Raw genomic sequence first — 26,225 nt, forward strand, 5'->3', positions numbered from 1 at the left:
CCTCTTTCTCTGTCAAATAAATAAACAAATAAAAATAAAATAATTTTTTAAAAAAGAAGTGTAATTCAGAACACAAAGGTAAAACTGTTTGGCATGTAGAATTCTCCTTCTCTCTCTTCCTTAAAAAGGCCTTTTCATTTAGCTCAGAAAAAGAATAAAATTCATCCCTGCTAGGAAACGTGAATTTTTGGTGATGTTTTCTTTTGTATTTTATTTTTATTTCCTTATTTGAGAGAGAGACAGATAGAGAAAATAGGCATGTAAAGCTTCCAGCCACTGCAAATGAACTCCAGACACATGTGCCACCTTGCACATCTGGCTAATGTGGGTCCTGGGGAATAGAACCTGGGTCCTTTGGCTTTGCAAGCAAGCACCTTAACCACTAAGCCATCTCTCCAGCCCCTGGGTGATGTTTTCTAATGTGCCTAGAGCAGTGATCCAGCTCATGTTAGTGATGATTGGGAGGCTGAAAGGGAAAGAACCACCTCTCAGTTTTACCTTCAATTCTCAGACAGCGCTGAGGCAAAGTCAGGAGAGTTGATTGCAAGGCTCAGTTCGTTTACTGACTCTTTGCAGAAGTACTTCCAATCAAGTGCGTTACCTGAGCTTGCTGAGCCACAGCGGTTCAGTATCTTCCTCTCCCTGCACTTCCAACACTAAGAACACAGAGAACGTCAGTGTCGTTTCTATTAAAAATTCTCTGCATCAAAGTGCCAATAGATTGACAAATCCCGAGTTCAGTATACCAGCACTGCTTAAAACACCTGTAATCCCTGCACTCAGGAGTTCAAGACAGGAACATCAGAAGTTCAAGGTTACCTTCAGCTACATAGTGAGTTCAAGGCTAGCTTGAGCTACATCAGACCCTGTCTCAAAAACAAACAAACAAACAAAAAAAACAGAAAAGAGTGGTGGCACACACCTTTGATCCCAGCACTCTGGGAGGTGGAGGTAGGTGGATCACTGTTAGCTCAAGGTCAGTGAGCTTGAGTGAGGCCCTGACTCAAAAACAGGAAAAGAAAAGAGAAGGTGATTCTTTTTTTTTGTTTTGTTTTGTTTTGTTTTTTGAGGTAGGGTCTCACTCTGGTCCAGGCTGACCTGGAATTAACTCTGTAGTCTCAGGGTGGCCTTGAACTCATGGCGATCCTCCTACCTCTGCCTCCTGAGTGCTGGGATTAAAGGCGTGCGCCACCACGCCCGGCGAGAAGGTGATTCTTTTTGGCAAACAGTCTTGCCTAACAGAGAGAAAAAAGTGAAAACATCAATATCTCCTATTGTTTGGTTAAAAAACAAAAATTGGTTTGCACTTTTTATGGTGGTTTTTAGGTCTCCAAATGGTCTTGACACTTCACAGGGTCTTTTGCAGAGCAAGGGTGGGTAGGAAATGGAGTCGGCAAGGGGCTTTCCTCTTGTGTGTGTATATACACACGGCCCCGCTGGACTCAAGTGCATACCTGTCAGCTGCCTGAAGAGCACGGTAGGTTACATCCTGTCTGTGGTTTATGTCCTGCAATAAAATCCTCTCCTTCTACAACTTCAGAAGTTGGATTTCATGTTTCCTGATCCTTGCCAAAGTAATTTATAAACTGTCTAGGGGGCTGGAGAGATGGCTTAGCGGTTAAGCGCTTGCCTGTGAAGCCTAAGGACCCCGGTTGGAGGCTCGGTTCCCCAGGACCCACGTTAGCCAGATGCACAAGGGGGCGCACGCGTCTGGAGTTCGTTTGCAGAGGCTGGAAGCCCTGGCGCGCCCATTCTCTCTCTCTCCCTCTATCTGTCTTTCTCTCTGTGTCTGTTGCTTTCAAATAAATAAATAAATAAAAAGAAAAAAGAAAAAAAAATAAACTGTCTAGGATCTAACCAAATTCAATAAGACAATAGAGACAGTGTTGTTTTAAAAGATAGAATCAGATTTCAATGTAAAACCTCAAGTCTTTTAGAAAATAAAGAACATGGGAGAAAAATCTAGAAGCAGAGGATAGGCAAAGACTTTCTAGGCTTGACCTCAAAAGCAGAACCCATAAAAGGAAAATTTTATCAAAAGGAAAAATGTTTACTATGCAAGAGACCCTGGGATGAGCCAGGTGTCTGGCACATGCCTGTGACCCTAGCATTCTGGCGGTAGAAACAGGAGGATCAGAGAGTGAATGTTGGCCTTATTGCCATATGTGAGATCCTGTCTCAGTAAAATCAAAGTCACACACACAGAAAGGGATCCTGTCATATTCTTAGACCACTCAGTGGGGAAAAGTGGTGTTTATTAAGTAAATGGTTACAACTCTTGACATACAAAAGATGAACGTTACACTGCGCACAAATTAAACTCAAAATGGGCTAAAGCTACTAGAAGGAAACATAAAGAGAAAGCCTCACCACCTTAGACTTGGCCATGATTTCTTGGATAGACACTAAAGCACACACAACATGATCCAGAAATAGGTTAATTGGACATCCTTGGGATTAAAACCTTCTGTGTGCCAAAGACACTACTGACGGAGTGAAGTAACACCTTACATAGTGAGTCATGTTCACCAGTCACATACGTGATAAGGGATTGGTATTCAGAAGACACAGAGAACTACAACTCAACCAAAAGAAAACATGCTAAAATGTGCAAAAGCGATTGTAGCTTAATGGTGGAGTGCTTGTCAGCTTAACGGTGGAGTGCTTGTTAAAATGTGCCTGAGAATACAACTTAACAGTGGAGTGCTTGTCAGCATACACAGGCCCTAGATTAGATCCCTAGTGCTGCCAAAAAAAAAAAAGCAAAAATTTTAAGTAGACATTTCTTCAGGGCTAATGAGATGGCTCACAGGTTAAAGGTCCTTGCTCCACAAGACATAAAGAAAGAGAAAGGAAGGGAGGAGGAGGATACTTAATAGGTTGATATTGTATATATGTAAGTACAATGATTGTAATGGGGAGGTAATATGATGGAGAATGGAATTTCAAATGGGAAAGTGTGGGGGTGGGGAGGGAGGGAATTACCATGGGATATATTTTATAATCATGGAAAATATTAATAAAAATTTTTAAAAAAAAAAAAAGGTCCTTGCTCCACAGCCTACTAATCAGAGTTCAGATCTCCAATACCCATGTAAAGCCAGAAGGCTGGTGGCCCACACATACATTACCCCAGTGAGTTTACTGCAACAGGAGACAGAGCCAGGAGAATCTAGAACTTCTCACACCAGCCAGTCTGGCCTTCCTGGTATCAAACAGCAATGAGGGGCTGTGTCTCAAACAAGGTGGAAGGAAAGGACCAACACCCCAAACCTCTGGGTTATCCTCTGACCTCCACATGCACACACACGCATGCACACACACACAAAGATATTTCTGTAAAGAAGATATACAGATGACCAATAAGCACGTGGTCACAAAAATCTATGCAAGTAGCAAATTTACATAAAATGAAATACACACGTACATGATGAAAGAAATATGTATCAAAGTGGAGAAATCTGAGTAAAAGGAGTGTATCAAGGCCAGTTTCTTGGTCAATGATGTTATGCTATAGTATGCATAATATTAACCACTAGAAAGATGCAATGAGAAATACACAAGATCTCTTTGCATTATTTCTTAAAATGGTATGCAAATTTGCAAATTACAAAGAAAAGAAATCACAGGGCTGGAGAGATGGCTTAGAGGTTAAGGTGTTTGCCTGCAAAGCCTAAGGACCCAGGTTCAATTACCCAGTATCCACGTAAGCCAGATGCACAAGGTTGTCAGATGCATCTGGAGTTCGTTTGCAGTGGCTAAAGGCCCTGGCATGCCCATTCCCAACCCCTGTCTCTTTATCTTGCTCAAATGAATAAATAATAATATAATGATATAATAAAAGCATAGCTGGGGCTAGAGAGATGACTTAGCAGTTAAGGTACTTGTCTACAAAGCCAAAGGACCAAGGTTAGATTTCCCGAGGACCCATGTAAGCCAGATGGACAAGAGTCGCATGTATCTGGAGTTCATGTGCAGTGGCTGGAGGCCTTCATGTGCCCATTCTCTTTCTCTCTCTCTCTAGACCTCCCCCCCCCCGCCTCTTTCTCTCTCAAATAAATAAACAAAATATATATTTTAAAAAAGAATAGCTGGCTGGGCATGGTGGCACACTCCTTTAATCCCAGCACTCAGGAGGCAAGAGGTAAGAAGATTATTGTGAGTTCGAGGCCACCCTGAGACTCCATAGTGAATTCCAGGTCAGCCTGGGCTAGAGTGAGACCCTACCTTGCAAAACAAAACAAGAAAAGCATAGCCAACATTAAAAAGTTTGAAGAATGAAGACACACCCAGGTGTCACACTACGAGCTATTAGTAAAGCTAGTGGTTTGCATATTCTTTTTATTTCCCCAGGCATCCCTTCAGCTGAAGACAGGGCGATTTACATCTAACCTCAAGCAATAAATACAGAATGGTTTTCCTAGAATTGGGACTAAAGTTGTCCTAAAAGAGTTAGACTAGTAAAAACAAAACAATGAGTAGCCATTGGTCACTGCAGATGCTCCCAGGGAATATACCTCAGTGGTGGAGTATACCCCACAGGAAGGCAGACCTGCAGTAACATGGTGAGATTTTTCTTTCATTTGAGGAAGATAGATAGATAGATAGATAGATAGATAGATAGATAGATAGATATGAAATCAGGAAGGTATCTGCAACTTTCTAGAGGAACTTCTAGAAACATCCAGAGTAGAAGGAGGTGTTAAGTTGTCCCGAGCCCTGCCCTACACAGTGGGGACCCTGTTCTAATATAAGCACCCATCAGTGCGGCAGTTAGAGCTACAGCACCACAGAGATGGCGTGTGAGGCTCTTTATTACATTTTATTTAATTTTTTGTTTTGTTTTTGTGAAGTGGGTTCTCACTGCAGCCCAGGCTGACCCGGAACTCACTCTGTGTAGCCTAGGCTGGCCTTAAACTCACAGTGATACTCCGACCTTAGCCTTCCCTCTAAAAGTGCTGGGACTAAAAGCATGAGCCGCCACACCTGGCCTTAAGTTAGTTATTTATTTATGTGTGTGTGTGAGAGACAGAGAGAGAGAGAGAGAGAGAGAGAGAAAGAAAATTGGTGCACCAGGGCCTCTAGCCACTGCAAACAAATTCCAGATGCATGAATCACCATGTATATCTGGCTTATGTGGGTTCTGGGGACATTGAACCTTGGTCGTTAGGCTTTGCAGGCAATCACTTTAATCACTAAGCCATCTCTTCAGTCCTTGATTTAATTTTTGGAGACAATATTTACGTATCCCGGGGCTAGCTCCCAGTTCACTATGTAGTTGAGGATGACCTTGAACTTCTGATCCTCCTGCCTCCACTTCCTGAGTGAGGGATTATACATGTGTGCTACCATGTCTATTTTATGTGGTGCTGAGAATTCAGCCTAGGACTCTACATGCTAGGCAAGCATTCTACCAATTGAGCTACATCTCCAACCAACTTGAAATGTTTTAAATACTTTTATTTATTGGCAAGGAGAGAGAGAGAGAGAGAGAATGGGTGTGCTAGGGCCTCTAGCCTCTGCAAACAAACTCCAGTTGCATGCATCACTTTGTGAATCTGGCTTTATGTGGGTACTGGAGAATTGAACCTGGGTTGTTAGGCTTTTCAGGCAAGTGCCTTAACCACTAAGTAATCTCTTCAGCCCCAATTTAAAATTTTTATAATGAACATCTATTTGTATAACTGGAAGAACAAAAAGCAAACAGACGGCTGTGCAGGCCAGTAGGCTGGTTACACTGCAGCCTCGCAGGCTTTCTTTCTGGCCCACAGTGCAGGTAATATCATAACTGGCTGCACCTGGTGTCTTGTTGGGTTCCTCCCGCCTGTGAAGCCTGAGGACCCAGGTTTGATTCCTAGGATGCACGTAAACCACATGTACAAGATGGTGCATGCATCTGGAGTTTGTCTGCATTGGCTAGAGGCCCTAGTGTGCTCATTTTCTCTCTCTCTCTCTCTCTCAAATAAATAAATAAAAATAAAAATATTTTTTAAAGAGAAAGTAATTTCCTGAGGCTGGGAAGATTCCTCAAGTGCGTAAAGGAGGTTGCTTGCAAAGTCTGTGGCCTGGATTCAATTCCTCAGTACCTACGTGAAGCCATATACCCAAAGTGATGAGCACATGTGTCTTGAGTTTGTGGTGGTAAGAGGCCTTGGCACATCCATGCTTGGTGTCTCTTTCTCCTTTTCTTCCAAATAAATAAAATATTTTCAAAGGCCACATGTGGTGGCACACGCCTTTAATCCCAGAACTCAGGAGGCGGAGGTAGGAGGATCGCTGTGAGTTTGAGGCCAGCCTGAGACTCCATAGTGAATTCCAGGTCAGCCTGGACTAGAGTGAAACCCTACCTCAAAAAAAAAACAAAAAAATCCAGGCATGGTGGCATACATCTTTAATCCCAGCACTTAGGAGGTAGAGGTAGGAGGATCGCTGTGAATTCGAGGCCACCCTGAGACTCCATAGTGAATTCCAGATCAGCCTGAGCTAGAGTGATACCCTACCTCAAACAAACAAACAAACAAAAAACCCTGAAGATATAGATAGATAGATGATAGATAGATAGATAGATAGATAGATAGATAGATAGATAGATAGATAGATAGATAGATGTCATTGCCCTTAAGTGCCCAGTATCTGTTTTCACCCCACTTTGCTCATAGGAGCTAACTTAATGTATTGTTTTGCTGGAGCATTTATCTTTAGTTTTTTTGTTGTTGTTGTTGTTTGGTTTCTTTTGGTTTTTCAAGGTAGGGTCTCACTCTGGCTCAGGCTGACCTGGAATTCACTATGGAGTCTCAGGGTGGCCTCGAACTCTCGGCAATCCTCCTACCTCTGCCTCCCGAGTGCTGGGATTAAAGGCGTGCGCCACCACGCCCAGCGTGGAGCATTTATCTTTAGAATTGACTGAGATAGCGCAACAGCCTGTCACGAGAAAAGTTCAGATTTGCAAAGCACTTGTCTTTTGCCCCTGCATTGTTAATTTTTTTTTTTTTTTTTTTGAGGTAGGGTCTCGCTCTAGCCCAGGTTGACCTGGAATTCACTATGTAGTCTCAGGGTGGCCTCAAACTCACAGTGATCCTCCTACCTCTGCCTCTCAAAGTGCTGGGATTAAAGGCATGTGCCGCCACCACGCCCAGCCACTAATTTTTTGGTAACCATTTGTTTCTAGCACTCTCTTCTACCAGGCTGTAGATTTGCATACACAGCACACCCACCAAGCCACCAATGTCAGTCAGACACTAACTGTAGTCTGGAGTCAGCATTAGGAACTCACGCTCTTCTCCTTCAAGTCCTAACCCAAAGTCTTGCACCAGTGTACATGCAAGGCTCAAAATGTTTATGAGAAAGTTTCCACCGGGTGTCAGTGAAGACTAGAATGTTTATACTAAAGCTGTATGACAATCACCTGTGTTAGTGGCTCAAGGGATTTCCCAGATGAGTAAGTGGCAGAAATGACAGATTCAGTCACAGTTTCATAAAATACACTCCACCTGCACTTTCCATCGTGAAAGGCTTATCTGCTGTTCGCCTCTATTATTAATACCCACTCATTTTATTCCAGGGCACAGGCATGGATGGGAAGAAATGCAGCGTGTGGATGTTCCTCCCTCTTGTGTTTACTCTGTTTACCTCTGCTGGGCTGTGGATAGTGTGAGTATACCGTAGTTGATCGTGTAAGCGTTCCAGTGCAGTTTAGCAAAACCAGAGTTCTCATACTCTGTCACTTTTACAGATAGATACAGGAAAGATAATACTTCTAAAGAATATACTTGCTGGGCTGTAGAGATGGTTTGGCACTTAAGGCACTTGCCTACAAAGTCAAAGACCCAGGTTGGATTTCCCAGGACCCACGTAAGCCATGCATCTGGAGTTTTTGTTTTGTTTTTTAACAGCAGCTAGAGGCCCTGGCGTGCCCATTTTCTCTCTCTCTAGTAAGTAAATAAAAATAAAATATTTTTTTTTAATTTTTTTTTTTATTTTATTTGAGAGCGACAGACACAGAGAGAAAGACAGATAGAGGGAGAGAGAGAATGGGCGCGCCAGGGCTTCCAGCCTCTGCAAACGAACTCCAGACGCGTGCGCCCCCTTGTGCACCTGGCTAACGTGGGACCTGGGGAACCGAGCCTCGAACCGGGGTCCTTAGGCTTCACAGGCAAGCGCTTAACCACTAAGCCATCTCTCCAGCCCTGTACTGGACTTTTTTAACTTGGAGACAGTCTCATTGTGTAGCCAAGGATGGCTGGGAACTAGCAATTCTCCTGCTTCAGCCTCTTGAATGCTGAGATGTCTGGCCTGTGCCACAGTGCCTCACTTTGCAATCAACGCCTTGTAAGCTGGTTACATGAAATCATATTTGCAAGATTTTCTCAGATGACACTGATGTGCTGTGATTTCATTTACAAGGTAGTTGTGACAAGATCTGATTTACAAAATGAATATCACTGCATTGGAAGCCCTGGTTTACCACAGAAAAAAAACTTCTCACACTTGCTTATTTCAAGCATACTTCACACACTTGCTGATTTTCACCTTAAGAAAATTATTTCTGTGAAGTTTGTTTAAAATGGTGGTCATTGGGAAGAGGAAGGAGATCAGTGGGAAGACAAGAGAAGAAAATTATGGGTGAAGATGATCAAAATATGTCATATATATATATTTGAAAATGTCATATAATAAAACCTACTATTGTGTATAATTCACATATACTAATAAAAAACTTTGTGCTTGGTCTGGGAAGATTGCTCAGTGGTTAAGGCATTTGCCTCCAAAGTCACAGGACCCTGGTTTGATTCCCCAGGACCCGTATAAGCCAGATGCACAAGGTGGCACGTGTGTCTGGAGTTCGTTTGCAGTGGCTAGAGGCCTTGGAGTGCCCATTCTCTCTCTCTCTTCTCTTCTTTCTCTCTCTCAAATAAATAAATTAATTTTTTTAAAAAAAACTTTGTGCTGGAGGGATGGCTCAGCAGTTACGGTACTTGCCTGCAAAGCCTAATGACCCAAGTTTGATATCCCAGTACCTAACCCAGATGCACAAAGTGGCACATGCATCTGGAGTTTGCAGTGGCTAGAGGCCCTAATGTGCACATTCCCCTGTAGCCAGATGTGGTGGTACACACCTTTAATCCCAGCACTTGGGAGGCAGAGGTAGGAGGATCGCTATGAGTTTGAAGCCACCCTGAGACTACATAGTGAATTCCAGGTCAGCCTGGGCTAGAGTGAGACCCTACCTCAGAAAAAAAAAAAAAAAAAGAATAAGTTTGGTGTGGTCATGCACACCTTGAATCCCAGGCAGAGGTAGGAGGATCACCATGAGTTCAAGGCCCCCCTGAGAGTACACAGAATTCCAGGTCAGCCTGAACTAGAGTGAAACCTTAACTCCAAACAAACAAACAAACAAACAAACAAACAAAAATGAACATGATTTGGTACATTTAACCTACTTAGACTGACAATTCTTGACTTTTTTTTTCGTTTTAAATTGCTTTGTTGTATAAACTGATCATTCTTTCTTGCTAGGTACTTTATAGCTGTGGAAGATGACAAAATTTTGCCATTAAATTCAGCTGAAAGGTAAAGTTTATCCCTGGCGAATTCATTGTTCATTCGTAGATTTAGCAAAACCTTTGCCCCTGGCAAGGCAGAGCGGCAGGGAAGCCCGTGCTCTAACCGGGGCTATGTGTCTTTTGTTATCCAGGAAATTCGGTGGGAAGCGTGCTCCCTACATCAGGTAACTGCCTTTCCCCCCGATCTGTTGCATTTAGGAAAAGTTGGGAGTTAGATTGTAACACAGAAATAATCACGTATTTCATCTTTTTCCAGTATTGCAGGCGATGACCCTCCTGCGAGCTGTGTGTTTAGTCAGGTTATGAACATGGCTGCGTTCCTAGGTAAGAAATTCTCCCAAATCATATCCAAGCACTGGTGGATTCAAGCTGATAACTTAATGCTATGTTGTGTCAGTATACTGAAGGCAGCTTTTTGTTTGAAGTATTATCTTTTTCCTCATAAATCTTTTACTTCACCCTATTGTCCTTGCATTCCCCTTCCCTCTACTTCTCATACTCGGAACTCTATTTCTTTTGCTGCATGAAATAACTTATTTCATGTATCATAAAATCCTGCACGAGAACATGATATGGCACCACACACTTGCTTTGAAAAGGATGGCTTGTTTATGCCCTGTGATGAATGTTGTCATGTGGACACTACCTCTACTGTTCATGTTAGAATGGTGCCTGCCATTCCATGTGCCTACACAAGCTGGCCAGTGAAGGAATGGGTGAAGAAAAAAAAAGAACCTTTGGTACTATATGCAGCCCTAGTTCCCCACTTTCTCATCACAACCCCCTTTAATAGCCTTTCCCCTCCATCCACAAGTGCTAGAGGATCCAGCCAGTCATCGAAGGATGGGGAGCAGCCATGCTCTACTCCTTGGTGTATCGTCTCTGCCAAATCAGGTTTTCCCCACCACTTACAAGGGTCGCCATGCCATGAACTCCTGATCCCCCTATTGGCATGCTATTGGGAGGGGACATCTCAACCTAGCCACACTGGTTCTTTTAGGAATGGTTCTTTTGAATGGTAAAACTGCCACTCTAAGGAAAAAATGCAGATAGCATTGTTGCTAAGAGAATATTCAACTTTTGTAGCACTTATCTCCCACGTCTTCATTATTTCATCTATGTATAAATCCTTCTCTAAAAAGGAATATCTACACCTAATGTGTAATGTTTATTTGGTTGGTTTTTGAGTCAGGGTCTCATGTATCCCAGGCTGGCCTCAAACTCACTGTGTAGCCAAGGATGCCTAGAGCTTTTGATCCTTCTGCCTCCAGTGCTGGGATTATAAGCCATGTGCAACCAGGCCCAGTTTATGCAGTCCTGAGGACTGATTCTAGGACTTTCTGCATGCTAAGCAAGCATTCTCCAAGTGAGCTACAGTCCCAACCCCCAGTTACACCTTTTCTCTTCTCTCTTCTTTCTTCCTCTTTCTTTCTTTTTTATTTTTTTGAGATAGGGTCTCATGTAGCCCAGGCTGGCCTCAAACTCTACATAGCTGAGGATGATCTTGAACTTCTGATTCTCCTACTTCTATTCCCCAAGTGCTGGGGTCACAGTTGTGTGCCACCATGCCTAACTAGGTGCACTTACTTTTCTAATGCCCGCTGTAGGAAAGGGAGGGCTGGTAGAACTCACTGGGAGATTCTTGATCCAACATGAAACACAGGCTGGATGAATCTTCATTCCGAAAGCTCAAACCGTGAGAAACATGAAGACCATTTCCCAGAGAGGCATGCTGAAGTGCTTCTTTAAAGTTCACGACATGACTGCTTAGAGCTGAGTGCATTTTTTTTTTTTTTGGTTTTTCCAGGTAGGGTCTCACTCTAGCCCAGGCTGACCTGGAATTCACTATGGAGTCTCAGGGTGGCCTCGAACTCACAGCGATCCTCCTACCTCTGCCTCCCAAGTGCTGGGATTAAAGGCGTGCGCCACCACACCCGGCAAAATTTTTTTTTTTTTTTTTTTGGTTTGCCAAGGTAGGGTCTTACTGTATCCGAGGCTGACCTGGAATTCACTCTGTACTCTCAGGGTGGCCTCGAACTCACAGCAATCCTCCTACCTCTGCCTCCCGAGTGCTGGGATTAAAGGCGTGCGCCACCATGCCCGGCCTAGCTGAGTGCATTTTTATCCAAGCCTTTCCCTCCTCAGGCTTCACACAAGCAGAAGGTTCCTGGGAGCCACGTGCTACTCCATCACCACTAGAAGAAGCTTAACCACCCTGATGCTGGGGCTGCTCCTTAAGGCAGCGTCTCTTTCCTGCCCTTGACAATGAGGGTTTTCATGTCCCAGCTACTCACAGAATTCCAAGGCATAGCACTTAGCAGCAAGTGTGCATGTGTGAATGAGGGTAGTAATGACCAGCAGTTTGGTTGGCACTGCCTTTAGAACTGCCAGGGGCATGTAATATGTTTCCATGGTGCCAGGGTGAGCGCTGGGTACTCTGAATCCAGAGCTGCGGGCAGCTCTACACTCACTCCTTTTTCCTACTCTTGATGTTATCCTTCTAAACAGATGTGAAAAGGACATTCATACCATGGCAGTAATAATGGCTGCTAAGGAATGCTTCCATTATCAGAGTGCAATGCCCGAGGAGTGAAACTTGAATCATAGGACTGATGTCTTTGCACACCTGCAATCACAGCACATGGGCCTAGAGGTTGGCACCTTCTCCTCTGATCATCCCACAGGGCCCAACACAGAAGTTAGCAGCCATCCCTTCTATCCCAGACCCAACACTATCTCATCTAATGACAACGCAGAGAAACCCACCTTTATGCAAAGCTGTCACAGGTATTCTTCATGGGGTTGTAAAGAAACCAGTGGGCTGGGAGATGGCCCAGAGGTTGAATGGTACTTGCTTGCAAAGCCCGGAGGGTCAGTTTTCATCCCCCAGGACTCATGTAAAGCAGATGCATAAAGTGGCACATGTATCTGGAGTTCATTTGCAGTGGCAAAGGGCCCTGGTGCACCCATACTCTCCATTCTTCTCTCTCAAATATATCAAATGTAAATAAATAGCTGGGCATGGTGGTGCACGCCTTTAATCCCAGCACTCAGGAGGCAGAGGTAGGAGGATCGCCATGAGTTTGAAGCCACCCTGAGACTACATAGTGAATTCCAGGTCAGCCTGCGCTACAGTGAGACCCTACCGTGAAAAATACAAAAAAAAAAGAAAGAGAGAAAGAAAGAAAGAAAGAAAGAAAGAAAGAAAGAAAGAAAGAAAGAAAGAAAGAAAGGAAGGAAGGAAGAAAGGAAAGAAGGGAAATTAAATAAACCAGTGACCATGTTGGAAGCTGCCTATTATTTCCTTTGTATTCTGTAGATAAATTGATACTTCCCAGTAGTTTTTTGCGTATAATTTTAAAAGTACCAGTTTGTACAAGTTATCTAGTTATGAAGCTTATGATGAACTATAAAAGCATTTCCAAAAGTAAGCAATTAAGGCAACTTGTCATCTTCTAGATGACATCTGTCATCTCCCATTCCCCATCCCTGCCTGCTCTACCAAGAAACAATTAAGCTCTGACTAGCTCTTGCTCGAAGGTATTGCAACACCCAGTGTTTCATCTTTATTATCCTTCATCGCTATTGTAACCCTATCTGGTAGATACAAAACTGATTAAGATTAGTGTTCAGTGGGAGCAAGCCAAAATTTATTTATTTATCAACTCTTGGGGTGAAAAGGACCCATTTACTAAATTGTTGCACCACGGTGCTTTCATCCCCCCTCCAGGCATGTCTCTGTTAGACCTCAGGCTCTAACTCCACGGTCTATTAACTGGCTTTAAGAAATAGCCTGTGCTGCCTATAAATCACTGCTTTGTGACAGCCATTATAGATTATAATGTATAGTCTAAAAGTGACTCAGCATAAAATTCATTAAAACAAGTTAGCAGAGATTTTTTTTTTTTATCTTTCTGACAAGCTAATCGAAGACAGAATGCTCAATTGTTTTCTTCACAGAATTAGTAATTCTCTTTGTCCTAAATCTACACTTTGGTTTCTACTGGTGGGGGTAAAAAAGACCTAGGACAGATTTGTTGAAAGGAATATCATTTCTTGCCCTGGGGAGGTTATGAGGATGAAGCTAATAGCTGAATGATTTCAGTCACCTAATAGCAGCACCCTCCCTCCTTCAGCCAAAGCATATTGACTGCCATGTTCCACTGCAGTCACAAATAGGAATTACTGAGGCATAAACACTACAACGAAACTAAACTAAACAAAAAAGATTTTGGCCAGGCACCAGTTCATGACTGCAATGAAGAGATATTACTCTGACTTTTGAATTTGAAAAGTACAATCACTCCCAAGATTTAAACATTTAATTATTTAAATCAGCTATTTCTCTATTTGTGCTACTTCTATTTTAAAATAAATAGGGAAATTAAACACAGAATAATTATATAGCAAAAGGCTGAGTATAGAACAAAAACAGCAGAAAGATAGGTTTTAGTTTTTTTTTTCCTAAAACTACTAGTACAATCTAAAATATTTAATGCAACTTAAAAGTATAGGTATCACTTTCTCATTGTTGGGACAAAATACCTGAGCAGAGATAGCTTGAGAAAGGAAAAAAGGGGTTTATTTTTGGTTTGCAGTTTTAAGGGGAAGTTCATGATGGCCAGGAAAGCATGACGGGAGCAGGAAGCCAGCATCCCATCTTCACATCAGCAGAGAAAAAGTAGAGAGGGAAATGACCGCTTGAGTGCTCAGCTATCCTTCTCCTTTTTAAAACATTTTCTTTATATATTTGAGAAAGACAGAGAAAGAGAGGCAGATAGAAAGAGAAAATGGGTGCACCAGGACCTCTTGCCACTGCAAACGACTTCCAGATGCATGCATCCCCTTGTGCATCTGGCTTACGTGGGTTGCAAGGAATTGAACCAGGTTCTTTAGGTTTTGCAGGAAAACACCTTAACCACTAAGCCATTTCACCAGCCCTTTTTCTCCTTTTTATACAGTCCAGAAATCTAGCCCATGGAATTAGTGCCAGCCACATTTCGGGTGGGTTCTCACAGATAACGACTCTAATCTACAAAATTCCTCATAAACAGGACCAGATATGTTTCCATGGTGGTTCTAAGTACTGTTAAGCTGATGCCAGAGATTAACCATGATAGTATATTTATTGGCCAGGAAGTGACCGTGATAAATGTAGGAGCACATATATAAATATGCCTTTGAAATTGCTAGATTGCAGACAAGCCTGTTTCAAAAAGGTATAATTAATCACCTCTTGGTAAAAATAGACTTTATAGTAGATGGTCTGAGTCTGCCTCCATTCAAACCTAAGAGTTAATAAAATTCTACAGGGCCACATCTTCATTACTTATACCACTCTAAAATTCAACTAAAATCTATCTTAAAAGAAAATTTTTTTCTCCTCTGAGCCAATTAGTAATAGTTAGCAAATAAAAAGGGCAAAGCAAGGTATTTGGGATGTAGTCCATTTTCTTTTTAAAAAGTATTTTAGGGGCTGGAGAGATGGCTTAGTGGTTAAGGTGTTTGCCTGCAAAGCCAAATGATCCCAGTTTAAGATTCTCCAGGACCACCCACATAAGCCAGATGCACAAGGGTAGGCCTGCGTCTGGAGTTTGTTTGCAGTGGCTGAAGGCCCTGGCATGCCTATTCTCTCTCTCTCTCTTCCTGCCTCTTTCTCTCTCTCTCTCAAATAAATAAATAAATAAATATTTTAAAATATTTTATTTATTTGAGAGAGGAGAGAAGCAAAGAAAGAGAGAATGGGCACACCAGGGCTTCTAGCCACTGCAAACAAACTCTAGATGCATGTCTACTTTGTGCATCTGGCTTCACATGGGTACTGGGGAATCAAATCTGGGTCCTTTGGCTTTGCCAGCAAGGGTCTCAACTATTAGGCAATCTCTCCAGCAATAGGGATGTAATTCTTGAAGTTAAATGCTGGTTTGAGGGCTGGGGAGATGGTTCCATTGATCAAGTCCCTCCCTCACAGGAGTTACACGAGTTACCTAACACCCTGGTAAAATTCCAAGTGTGTGGGCTGGAGAAATGGCTTAGCGGTTAAGGTGTTTCCCTGCAAAGCCAAAGGACCCAGGTTTGATTCCCCAGGACCCATGTAAGCCAGATGCATAAGGTAGTGCATGTGTCTGGAGTTCATTTACAACTGCTGAATGCCTTCGTATGCCCATTCTCTCTCTCTCTCTCCCTCTCTCTCTCCCTCTTTCCCTTTAATCTGCTTCTTTGTCTCTTTCGAATAAAATAAAAAATTTACTTAAAAATGCTAAAAGTCAGGCGTGGTGGAACACACCTTTAGTCCCAGCACTCAGGAGGCAGAGGTAGGAGGACCGCCATGAGTTCAAGGGTACCCTGAGAATACTGAGTAAATTCCAGGTCAGCTTGGGCTAGAGCGAGACCCTACCTCAAAACAACATCAACAACAACAAAAAATGCTAAGTGTGGTGGTGCATGCCCATAATCCGAGCACTGAGGAGGTGAAGACAAATCCCTGGGCCTTGCTAGTCAGCCCGTGTAGCCTAATTAGTGAGCTCCAGGCCCACAAAAGACCCTGTTTCAAAGGTCATCAATGGCATTGCTGAGAATGACACCTGAGGTTGTCCTCTGGTCTCCACATGCACATATACATGAACACACACATACACACAGTGCTGGGTTAAATTACTGTCTTCAAATAGTCTCTCTTTCCTGCAATATTCTACCACCTGCTTATGACAGAGTGACTTCTGAGCCTTCTGAAGTATAGGGAGGCTAGCACGGCTGGGGCCAAGAGATGATCCAGTTCCACGTCTTTGGCAAGAGCTAGATAGTGCAGCAGTGACCATCAACTCCCCTTTCCTGGGCATAGAGGTGCAAACTGGTCAGGTGGGTCAGTGTGAGGAGCCATTTTAGGGATTGGTGTTTAGAGCTTAGTTGAAAGTTCCAGCACTATCCTATCCCACAAAATTAAACACCCAGCAAAGAGTGTCCAGAGAACTACTTGACACTGATGTTTTCTCTGAAAGAAATTAAATGTGCTCCTTTGGCGTCTTCTTTTTACACCATAACTAATTGTTGTGCAGGGTTAATTGGCAAGTATGACCATGGTGTCCTACGCTTTGCTCTTGGCACTAATCCAAGGGATCTTCACCAACGACCACTTTGAGTCAGAGTACCTTAGTCCTCTCCCCACTTCCTTCTCCTGTCTATGTTCTACATGCTAATAAAAAGATTGTAGTTACTTTTCTTTGGGAAGGATTTTTTTAGGTAGGGTCTCAGTCTAGCCCAGGCTGACCTAGAATTCATTATGTAGTCTCAAGCTGGCCTCAAACTCACAGCGATCCTCCCACCTCTGCCTCCAGAATTCTGGGATTAAAGACATGCACCACAACGCCTGGCTATTTTTCTTTTTTTAAAAAGTATCCATGGGCTGGAGAGATAGCTTAGCGGTTAAGCGCTTGCCTGTGAAGCCTAAGGACCCTGGTTCGAGGCTCGGTTCCCCAGGTCCCACGTTAGCCAGATGCACAAGGGGGCGCACACGTCTGGAGTTTGTTTGCAGAGGCTGGAAGCCCTGGCGCGCCCATTCTCTCTCTTTCCCTCTATCTGTCTTTCTCCCTGTGTCTGTCACTCTCAAATAAATAAATAAATAAATGAACAAAAAATATTTTAAAAATGTTTAAAAAAAAGTATCCATTTATTTATTTATTTAAGAGAGAGTGATAAAGAGAAAGAAGCAGACAGAAGGAGAGAATGGGTGTGCCAGGACCTCTAGCCACTGCAAACAATCAGACACTTGCGCCACTTTGTGCATCTGGTTTGACGTGGGTACTGTGGAATTGAACCCTAGTCCTTGGGCTTTGTAAGCAAGTACCTTAACCACTGAGAAATCTCCCCAGCCTCTGTGTTTATTTTACATCCTCTAAGATATACACATGTGATATAACCCCTAACTATACCCCTCAAACCAATTGTTTGATAAACTAGTGTCAACAGTTATAATTAATATAATACTAATCAATAGTACACAGAAATCTATGCTAAACATTTATCAGGCTGAATAATTTTGTTTTTTTTTTGTTTTTGTTTTTCTTTCTTTCCTTCTTTCCTTCTTTCCTTCTTTCCTTCTTTCCTTCCTTCCTTCCTTCCTTCCTTCCTCCTTCCTTCCTTCCTTCCTTCCTTCCTTCCTTCCTTCTTTCTTTCTCTGAGAGTGACAGACACAGAGAGGACAGATAGAGGGAGAGAGAGAATGGGCGCGCCAGGGCTTCCAGCCACTGCAAACGAACTCCAGACGTGTGCGCCCCCTTGTGCATCTGGCTAACGTGGGACCTGGGGAACCGAGCCTTGAACCGGGGTCCTTAGGCTTCACAGGCAAGCGCTTAACCGCTAAGCCATCTCTCCAGCCCATAATTTGAGATTTCATTAGTCATGGTTTATATGAGTAAAATCAAAGTCAACTCATTGAACTTTTTGAAATTCAGCATACTATACTTGGAAGATGCAAATGTTTTTTGGGGGGGGTTCTCTGTTATTGGCTATAGATGAGGGTCTGGAATCACAGTTAAGCCCTTAGTACATAATTATCAAATCAACCATTGTCTAAATAGAGTAATTCTTGAATTTCTAATTGCCTTCTTTCCTGAAACATGAAAATAAATTATCCTAGGAAATAGTTGCTGCTTTCCCTTTTATGTAGATACAGTTTAAGTTAATTGCCAGTTATTTCCCATCATTGGTAAAATAACCTCTCCCAACTTTTTATATAAATATGAAAACATCTCTTCCCTAAGCAGTTAGTAAGAAGTGATTCTTAGCTTAGTGGCTGGAGTGTGAATTTTACCCAAAGGTTCTGTTAGGTCAGGTCTGCAATCTAGCTTCCCTCATATGTCTTCAAATTCTTAATTATCAGTTTAGTTCAAAAGAGGGTGCCCTTTTTAAATGGATCATAATATCATTTGAAATGATTAATTTTTAATGGCTATACATATGTGACACATAATTACTCTCATTTGGACCACCCGTTTTTGTCCTTTGACAATGAACTCCTACAGAGAAAACCAGAGAGAGCAAGAGAAGGGATTTGTCCTGTCTTGCTTTCCATCCCCAGCAGTGGTTTCTGGCACAGGGACCCACTGTTTCATGCAGGCATGGTAACCCTGCCTCATCCTGTTCTTCCTGCCTGGTGTGCTGTCCTGTGTGGTCCTAAGTGATGCTAAGCTGAAGGATGACTATCAGTGAATTCCCAGCCATGTTCTTTGTCCCCATCTCACTGGGCAATGCTCACTGAAGCCAGTCTGCCCTTGTTTTCTAAAACTCTGACAACCCTACTAATAGTCCCGACACACCACATCACCCAAGTAAAATATAGCCCCGATGCGTCAAGTCCTCGCTGCCTCCCCCAAGTTAAGGAAAATAAAACAGCTGAAGATTTCTTTGAAAAAACTGTCATTTCAGCCAAGCGTGGTGGTACATGCCTTTAATCCCAGCACCTGGGAGGCAGAGGTAGGAGGATCGTTGTGAGTTTGAGGCCACTCTAAGACTACATAGTGAATTCCAGGTCAGCCTGTGCTAGCGTGAGACCCTATCTCAAAAAACCAAAAAGGGGCTGGAGAGATGGCTTAGCGGTTAAGCGCTTGCCTGTGAAGCCTAAGGACCCCGGTTCGAGGCTCGGTTCCCCAGGTCCCACGTTAGCCAGATGCACAAGGGGGCGCACGCGTCTGGAGTTCGTTTGCAGAGGCTGGAAGCCCTGGCGCGCCCATTCTCTCTCTCTCCCTCTATCTGTCTTTCTCTCTGTGTCTGTCGCTCTCAAATAAATAAATAAATAATTTAAAAAAAAAAAGGAAAAAAAAATGTGATTTCAGAGATTTCAGATGTGCTGTGAGAGTTGGGCATGGTAGCATATACCTGTAATTCCAGCACTTGCGAGGCTGAGTTTCTGGCCAGCCTGGGTTACATAGTGAGTTCTAGGCCAGGATGGACTATATAGCAAGGCTGTCAAAAACAAAAAAAGTACTGAGGTGAAAAGTACAGTTTTGCATTGTGGTTTTAAAACTCTGCCTTAGTCTAAGTGCATGGTTCACAGTTTTTAACTTGAGGACTCTGCTTTATCCCTAGCCCTCGTGGTAGCCGTTCTGCGCTTCATACAGTTGAAACCAAAGGTTTTAAACCCGTGGCTGAATATTAGTGGACTGGTGGCGCTGTGTCTGTCTTCCTTCGGAATGACCTTACTTGGTAATTTTCAGGTACTTCCTTTGGCCTTTTTCACCTCTCTCATGCTGGCAAGGCCTACCCTGCACTTATAGATTATTAAATAGATTACTATCACAGCCCTGAAGCACAGTCCCTTATGGCCCATATGATCATGCATGAACCTCAAAAACAATGAGGAACTTTGGTTCCAATCCGCCCTCAGGGTCTCTGAGCCTGTCCACATCACACGTGTGAGAGCTGGCATGAAATAAAGCGTGGCTGTTGGAAATAGCTACTAGAACAGCTAACTGTTTTCTACATAGGACTTTAAAGGGGCCCACATTGGTTTTAGTCAAAACCATTGCTTTTCTAGAAAAGTAACAATGTCATTGCATTTTATTTTTTGATTTTTTGAGGTAGGGTCTTGCTCTAGCTCAGGCTCAAGAAAGAGCATGCCAGGGACTCCAGCTACTACAGACGAACTCCAGACGCATGTGTCTCCCTGTGCATCTGGATACTGGGGAATCGAACTCTTTTGAGTTGTTAGGTTTTGCAGGTGAATGCCTTAGCAACTGAGCCATGTCTCCATCCCAGGTTACTGCCTTTTTATAATTACACTGACCGATCAACTCATTTGATGAGTGCTTCCATTTCAGAGTAACAAATACATGTAAAAGTCAAGTTTAAAAGCCCAGAATTTCTCTAGACTAAGAACTCAAACACTTCGTTTTAGAAACTTGGAAGCCCACAGCCACAACCTGGAAGAATAATTTCCCTTGTCAATACCATCCCCCAACTCTTGTTCTGAATGGCTTACTTTTTGCTATAGTTAATGATTTTCCTTCCTCCGCTCCCTCCACACCATCTTCCAAACTATGCTGCTATGAACTTTCCCTTGAGTAAACACAGATGCCGAGCCTTCTCCCACGTGTGCTAAATGAAACCAAGATGTCACAGGCATTCAAGACCCATTGTATTTCAGTGTCGTGTTCTTACCAAACACACGGTAGTACATTGTCCAAGACACTTTCTTATCCTTACCCTCACTTTTGCTAACTCATTCAACAGGGTCATTCATTCCCAAGACTTCACCTAGGCACACAGTAGCAACTAAATATTTTTGCTTGATGAATGGTTCGGCAGATAGACAGTGTCACACAGTCCTGTAACTATTCTAGCAAGCTAGAAGACAAGAAAGCTTCATTCCAAGCCAGGCATGGTGTCACCCATCTTTAATCCTAGCTCTCAGGAGGTAGAGTTAGGAGGATCACTGTGAGTTCAAGGCCAGCCTGGAGCTATGGAGTGAATTCCAAGTCAGTGGTAGCTAGAGGGAGACCCCATCTCAAATAACCCCCCCCCACCCACCCACACACACAAAAGACAGCTTCATTGTTAGAGCGCACTGCCGGGAATAACAAATCATTAGGAGAATAGCTTTGCACACCGGGCCTTGCTCCTGGGGTCTTCATGGGGTGCCCTTCTCCCCTTTGCCTGTCTGTGCCACAGATGTAAGCATGGTGTCAAGTGCTCAGTAACTGTCTTCATGCCACCAAGGCTCTCATGAGTTGTGAAATGGACATTTCATTTGAAGGTCCTTGAAGAATCCCAGAGAGTGGTTGTGTTGGTAAATTACAAAAGTCAAAACTATGAAAGTGGGGCATGGTGGTACACACTTTTAATCTCAGCACGTGGGTGTCTGAGGTAGGTGGATTGCTGTGAGTTCAAGGCCACCCTGAGACTACATAGTGAATTTCAGGTCAGCCTGGGCAACCTCAAAACAACAGCATCATCAACAGCAAAAATTAGGTAAGAAAATAAAATAAAAACAACACATGAAACATACACAGCCTGGGAAAGAAAGTTCCTAAAAGTGAAATTTAATATGAGAAATTATTATTTTAAATAAATTTTGAGGGCTGGGGAGATGGCTTAGTGGTTAAACGCTTGCCTGTGAAGCCTAAGGACCCCAGTTCAAGGCTCGACTCCCCAGGACCCATGTTAGCCAGATGCACAAGGGGGCGCATGTGTCTGGAGTTTGTTTGCAGTGGCTGGAGGCCCTGGCACACCCATTCTCTCTCTATCTGCCTCTTTCTCTCTCTCTCCCTTCTCTGTCTGTCACTCTTAAATAAATAAATAAATAAATAAAAGTTTTGAAAAGATTTCTCTTGTATTATAAGAGGACAAAGTAGCTTCTTCCCCAAAGCAGAGCAGGAAACCTACACCCCGAAGGAGCAGGAGCAGTGTAAGGAAAGAGCCATGCTGACTTGAAGCAACACTCATCTACAATGTCACACAAGATGGTATCGGAAAGCAGTGTAATTTAAAACAAAACCAAACAAAAACTCAGGACTGAGGGGATGGTTCAGCAGTCAAGAAGGCCTAGGAGACCCAGAGACTACTTGGGTTCGAATCTCCCGGAACCCATGTAAAAAGCCTGGCATGGTCATGCATATCTATAACCTCCATCTTCAAGGGGCAGAGGCAGGAAAACTGCTGGGGTTCACTGACCAGAAACAGCAGCTCCAGGCTGAGAGAGAGAGAAAGAGAGAGAGCCCATCTCAAGCATACACATCTATACTCACACGTGTAAATACCACCCGTAACACACCATGCTGCACATGCTGTGGACACGCAGAACCACCAGGGCTGGTGTAAAATGATTGCCGTGCAAGCAGGAGGACCCGAGTTCAATCCCCAGAACCCGTGTAAAGACTGCCAGGCATGGTGGCTTGCCTGTACTGCAGGCACTGAGGAGGCAGAGGCAGGGGCTTGCTCACCAAGCCTAGGTGAGATCCAGGCCTGTGACAGACCCTGTGAGCAGGATGCGGCGGGGGTAAGGGTGAGTGCACTTTTTTTTTTTTTTTTTTTTTTTTTTTTGGTTTTTAAAGGTAGGGTCTCACGCTGGCCCAGGCTGACCTGAAATTCACTATGTAGTCTCAAGGTGGCCTCAAGCTCACGGCAATCCTCCTACCTCTGCCTCCTGAGTGCTGGGATTAAAGGGGTGCGCCACCACGCCTGGCTGGGTGCACATTTTTATCCCAGCACTCAGGAGGCTGAGGTTGGAGGATCACTGTGAGTTTGAGGCCAGCCTGGGCCATATAGAGGGAGTTCCAGATCACTCTGGGCTACAGTAAGACCTTACATCAAAAAAATAAAGTAAAATAAAGGGGGAGAGTGTTTCTGAGGATAACACACAAGGTTTTCCTCTGGCCTACACACACACACACACACACACACACACACGTGCGCCTGGACACAATGCATAGACACACACATATGTGCAATGAAAAAACCTTCTGGAACAGAAAGTTTCATTTTCCTATATGTACAATTTAAAATGTTTGTAATTACAAAGTTCATTTTTTAGTGATACATAATGGTTTGGAGATGTTACAGCTATAACTTTCAACTAAATGATCTAAATGAGTTTGAGTTTGAGTTTTAATCTTTTTTTTTTTTTTTTTTTCGAGGTAGGGTCTCGCTCTAGCCCAGGCTGACCTGGAATTCACTATGTAGTCTCAGGGTGGCCTCGAACTCATGGTGATTCTACCTCTGCCTCCCTAGTGCCGGGATTAAAGGTGTGTGCCACCACGCCTGGCTTGAGTTTTAATCTTTTGATGCTGCAAAAGCCTTGAGTATGAATTTTATTCTTATTTATTTATTTATTTATTTGTTTATTTATTTATTGAAGAGAGGGGCAGATAGAGAGAGATCTGGCACACCAGGGCCTCTACCTACAGCAAAGAAACTCCAGACACGTGTGCCACCTTGTATATCTGGTTTACGTGGGTACTGAGGAATTGAATCTGTGTCCTTTGGCTTCGCAGGAAAGTGCTTGACCACTAAACCATCTCTCCAGTTCTTGAATACAAGTTTTTAAATACAACTGTTCCTTAGTGGGTTTCTGGATATGGCAGATGCTTCCAGGTGCCAGTTTTCCTTATTATGACAGTAAAGCGAAACCGAAGAATTCCCATTAACAATGAGCTCCACAGACAGACCAGTAGTCCCAAGGGGTATCTATTATCCGGCAATTAAATCTTAACTTGGCAAAATTGGTGATCCAATCAGTGAATATGCATCCATATCCTGGGCCTTAATGTTCTTAGCTTGGAAAAAAAAAATTGGATGTTTGCACATAGAAACTTGGCATTTTGCCTTTCTATGTTTTTTTTTTCCCTTTTCCTTTCCTCAAAAGCTTTCTGGAAAATACAGTCATAAAAGAGATCACTGATTATTACATTTTTTTTTTCTAACTAGTGTTTTTAAGTTTAGGGGAAACTATTTCTTTTCCTAACTCTCTTTAGAGTTGGAACCCCTTGAGAATAGACAGGGAGAGCCAGTGGAAATGAAGGACTTAATGTTTGTCAACTCTGTCTGCTCAGTGCTGAGGCATCTCCTCTGCCTTCACTCACACATTGCATCTCCTTGTATACCCTTTCTAAACGGGCCTCCACATACATCTGTGTTCATCCCTAGCTCAAAAATGATGAAGAAATCCATAACGTGGGAACGTCCTTGACCTTTGGGTTTGGCACGTTGACCTGCTGGATACAGGCCGCCTTGACCCTCAAGGTCAACATCAAGAACGAAGGGCGGAAAGCCGGGATTCCACGAGTCATTCTGTCAGCAGCCATCACGCTCTGTGTCGTCCTCTGTATCCTTTGAACACGGGAAGTTTCCTTGCCAGTGAGACGAGAACACAGACAAATGTTCTGTGTAGGCCAGGCATGGTGACACACACCTTTAATCACAGCACTCGGGAGGCCAAAGTAGGAGGATTTCTGTGAGTTCAAGGTCTCAGCCTGAGACTACATAGTGAGTTCCATTTCAGCCTGAGCTAGCGTAAGACCCTACCTTGAAAAACCAAAAAAATATATATATATATGTGTGTGTGTGTGTGTGTGTGTCAGATCAAAAAGTATTAGACCAGAGTGGTTTTGATTAAAACCACCCTTTTATATATTTACTTAAAAGATTAATAGCCAGGCATGGTAGTGTACATATGTAATTCCAGTACTTGGTTGGGAGGTGGAGATAGGCGGATAAGGAGTTCTAAGGTCATCCTTAGCTACATGAGAAGTTCAGAGTTACTCTGGGCTATATAAGACCCTGTCTCAAAAAAAGAAAAATACCTATCAGACCAGTGTTTCATACCAAAGAGGGATGGAAAACTAAAAATAAAACATATCCCACCTTCCGAAGACTGTCTGCAAGAAAGGTGCCATGCATTCTCGCACCAATGATGTAAGCATTTCCACTTGTGAGAAACATAGGATGCAAAAACCAAAAGAGAACTGTGATGTTTTTCTTCCTCCATCTGAAAAATAATTTCATTTGTGGTTTTAAGTTCTCGTAGGTCATTTATTAGCCATGAATTTCAAGAGACAATGATGTTTAGCTCTTTGGGGGAAATTAGCTTCTCTGAAAAACAAATTCAAGAATTAGACCACCAACACACATCTAGTTTTTTTAAACAACTATCTGAGGTTTCTGGGTACTATTCATTTCCGCCCCTCACAATTCAGACCAACAGAGAACAGAGAAGACAGATCCAGATGGGGATGTAGAAATCATTCCTTCCGAATGTGGCAAGAATGCTTCAGGCCTCACCTCCTAGCCTCTGGCAGTCAGCTCATTCAGCTGGAACGAGCAGAGAAGCCAGGGAAAGGCAGAGAGGGCCTTCCTCCACTTAACCCACACGAGTCCCCAAGACACAGTCTAGCTCGGAGAGGACCCAGTGAGCACACTTACACTGGCCCAGTAGAAGTCACTGGTTCCCATCCCTCCAGTTACACAGTATGTCAAGCAGGGTAACTAGAGGTATTTGCTTCTGTGGTTTCTCCTCTGCAAAGAATGCATGGTAGGGCATAGCTAACAACTTCACACCACCATAGTAATCAGTGTTGATTGAGCGTTTTCGATGTTTCTGGCATATTCTAAGCACTTGAAATGCACTGACTACCCCCTGCCTTTTTTTTTTTTTTTTTTGAGGTAGGGTCTCACTGTAGCCCAGACTGACCTGGAATTCACTATGTAGTCTCAGGGTGACCTTGAGCTCACGGCGATCCTCCTACCTCTGCCTCCCGAGTGCTGGGATTAAAGGCGTGCGCCACCACGCCTGGCTGCATTTGACCCTTTCAATCCTTGTGCAACTGGGAAAAATGGTGAATCACAGGTAGGTTAGTATGCCCAAGGTCACACAAGTAGATTGCAGCAGATCAAAATTCAAACAGACTTGGCTCGTACACTCCACCACTGAGCCACCCTCTACAGAAAAATGAGCTTTAAAAGAAAAACATTCAGCTGCAATGACGTCTCCCACTTGGTGCAGTGTTTGGAGTCTTTCATTTCTCTACCCTTCACTAAATGCCATCAGTCATTTTACTGTTCTCTGGAGCTCTGCAGTCACACAGAGAACATTTAAGGACTTAAAATTCAAACCAAGAAAAACTTGCTTCTTGCTAGTGAGAAAATATGTTCAAAGAAGTCAAAACTGCCCAT

General features: G+C 43.3%; 1 protein-coding gene across 7 annotated transcripts in view; it reads left to right on the forward strand.

Annotated features, from left to right (window-relative positions):
• Nucleotides 1-26,225, forward strand: part of Tmem150c (transmembrane protein 150C) — a 94,589-nt gene that overhangs the window by 63,332 nt on the left and 5,032 nt on the right. For all 7 annotated transcript variants that reach the window (XM_045143696.1, XM_045143697.1, XM_045143702.1 and 4 more), the window contains exons 2-7: nt 7,562-7,650; nt 9,517-9,570; nt 9,695-9,727; nt 9,820-9,887; nt 19,647-19,774; nt 24,201-24,378. In XM_045143696.1, coding sequence (XP_044999631.1) covers nt 7,571-7,650; nt 9,517-9,570; nt 9,695-9,727; nt 9,820-9,887; nt 19,647-19,774; nt 24,201-24,378 — 541 coding nt within the window. In that variant the 5' untranslated portion in view covers nt 7,562-7,570. The remainder of the gene's footprint in view (nt 1-7,561; nt 7,651-9,516; nt 9,571-9,694; nt 9,728-9,819; nt 9,888-19,646; nt 19,775-24,200; nt 24,379-26,225) is intronic.

The sequence above is a fragment of the Jaculus jaculus genome, chromosome 2 (genome assembly GCF_020740685.1).
Source record: "Jaculus jaculus isolate mJacJac1 chromosome 2, mJacJac1.mat.Y.cur, whole genome shotgun sequence".
Classification (NCBI taxonomy): domain Eukaryota; kingdom Metazoa; phylum Chordata; class Mammalia; order Rodentia; family Dipodidae; genus Jaculus; species Jaculus jaculus.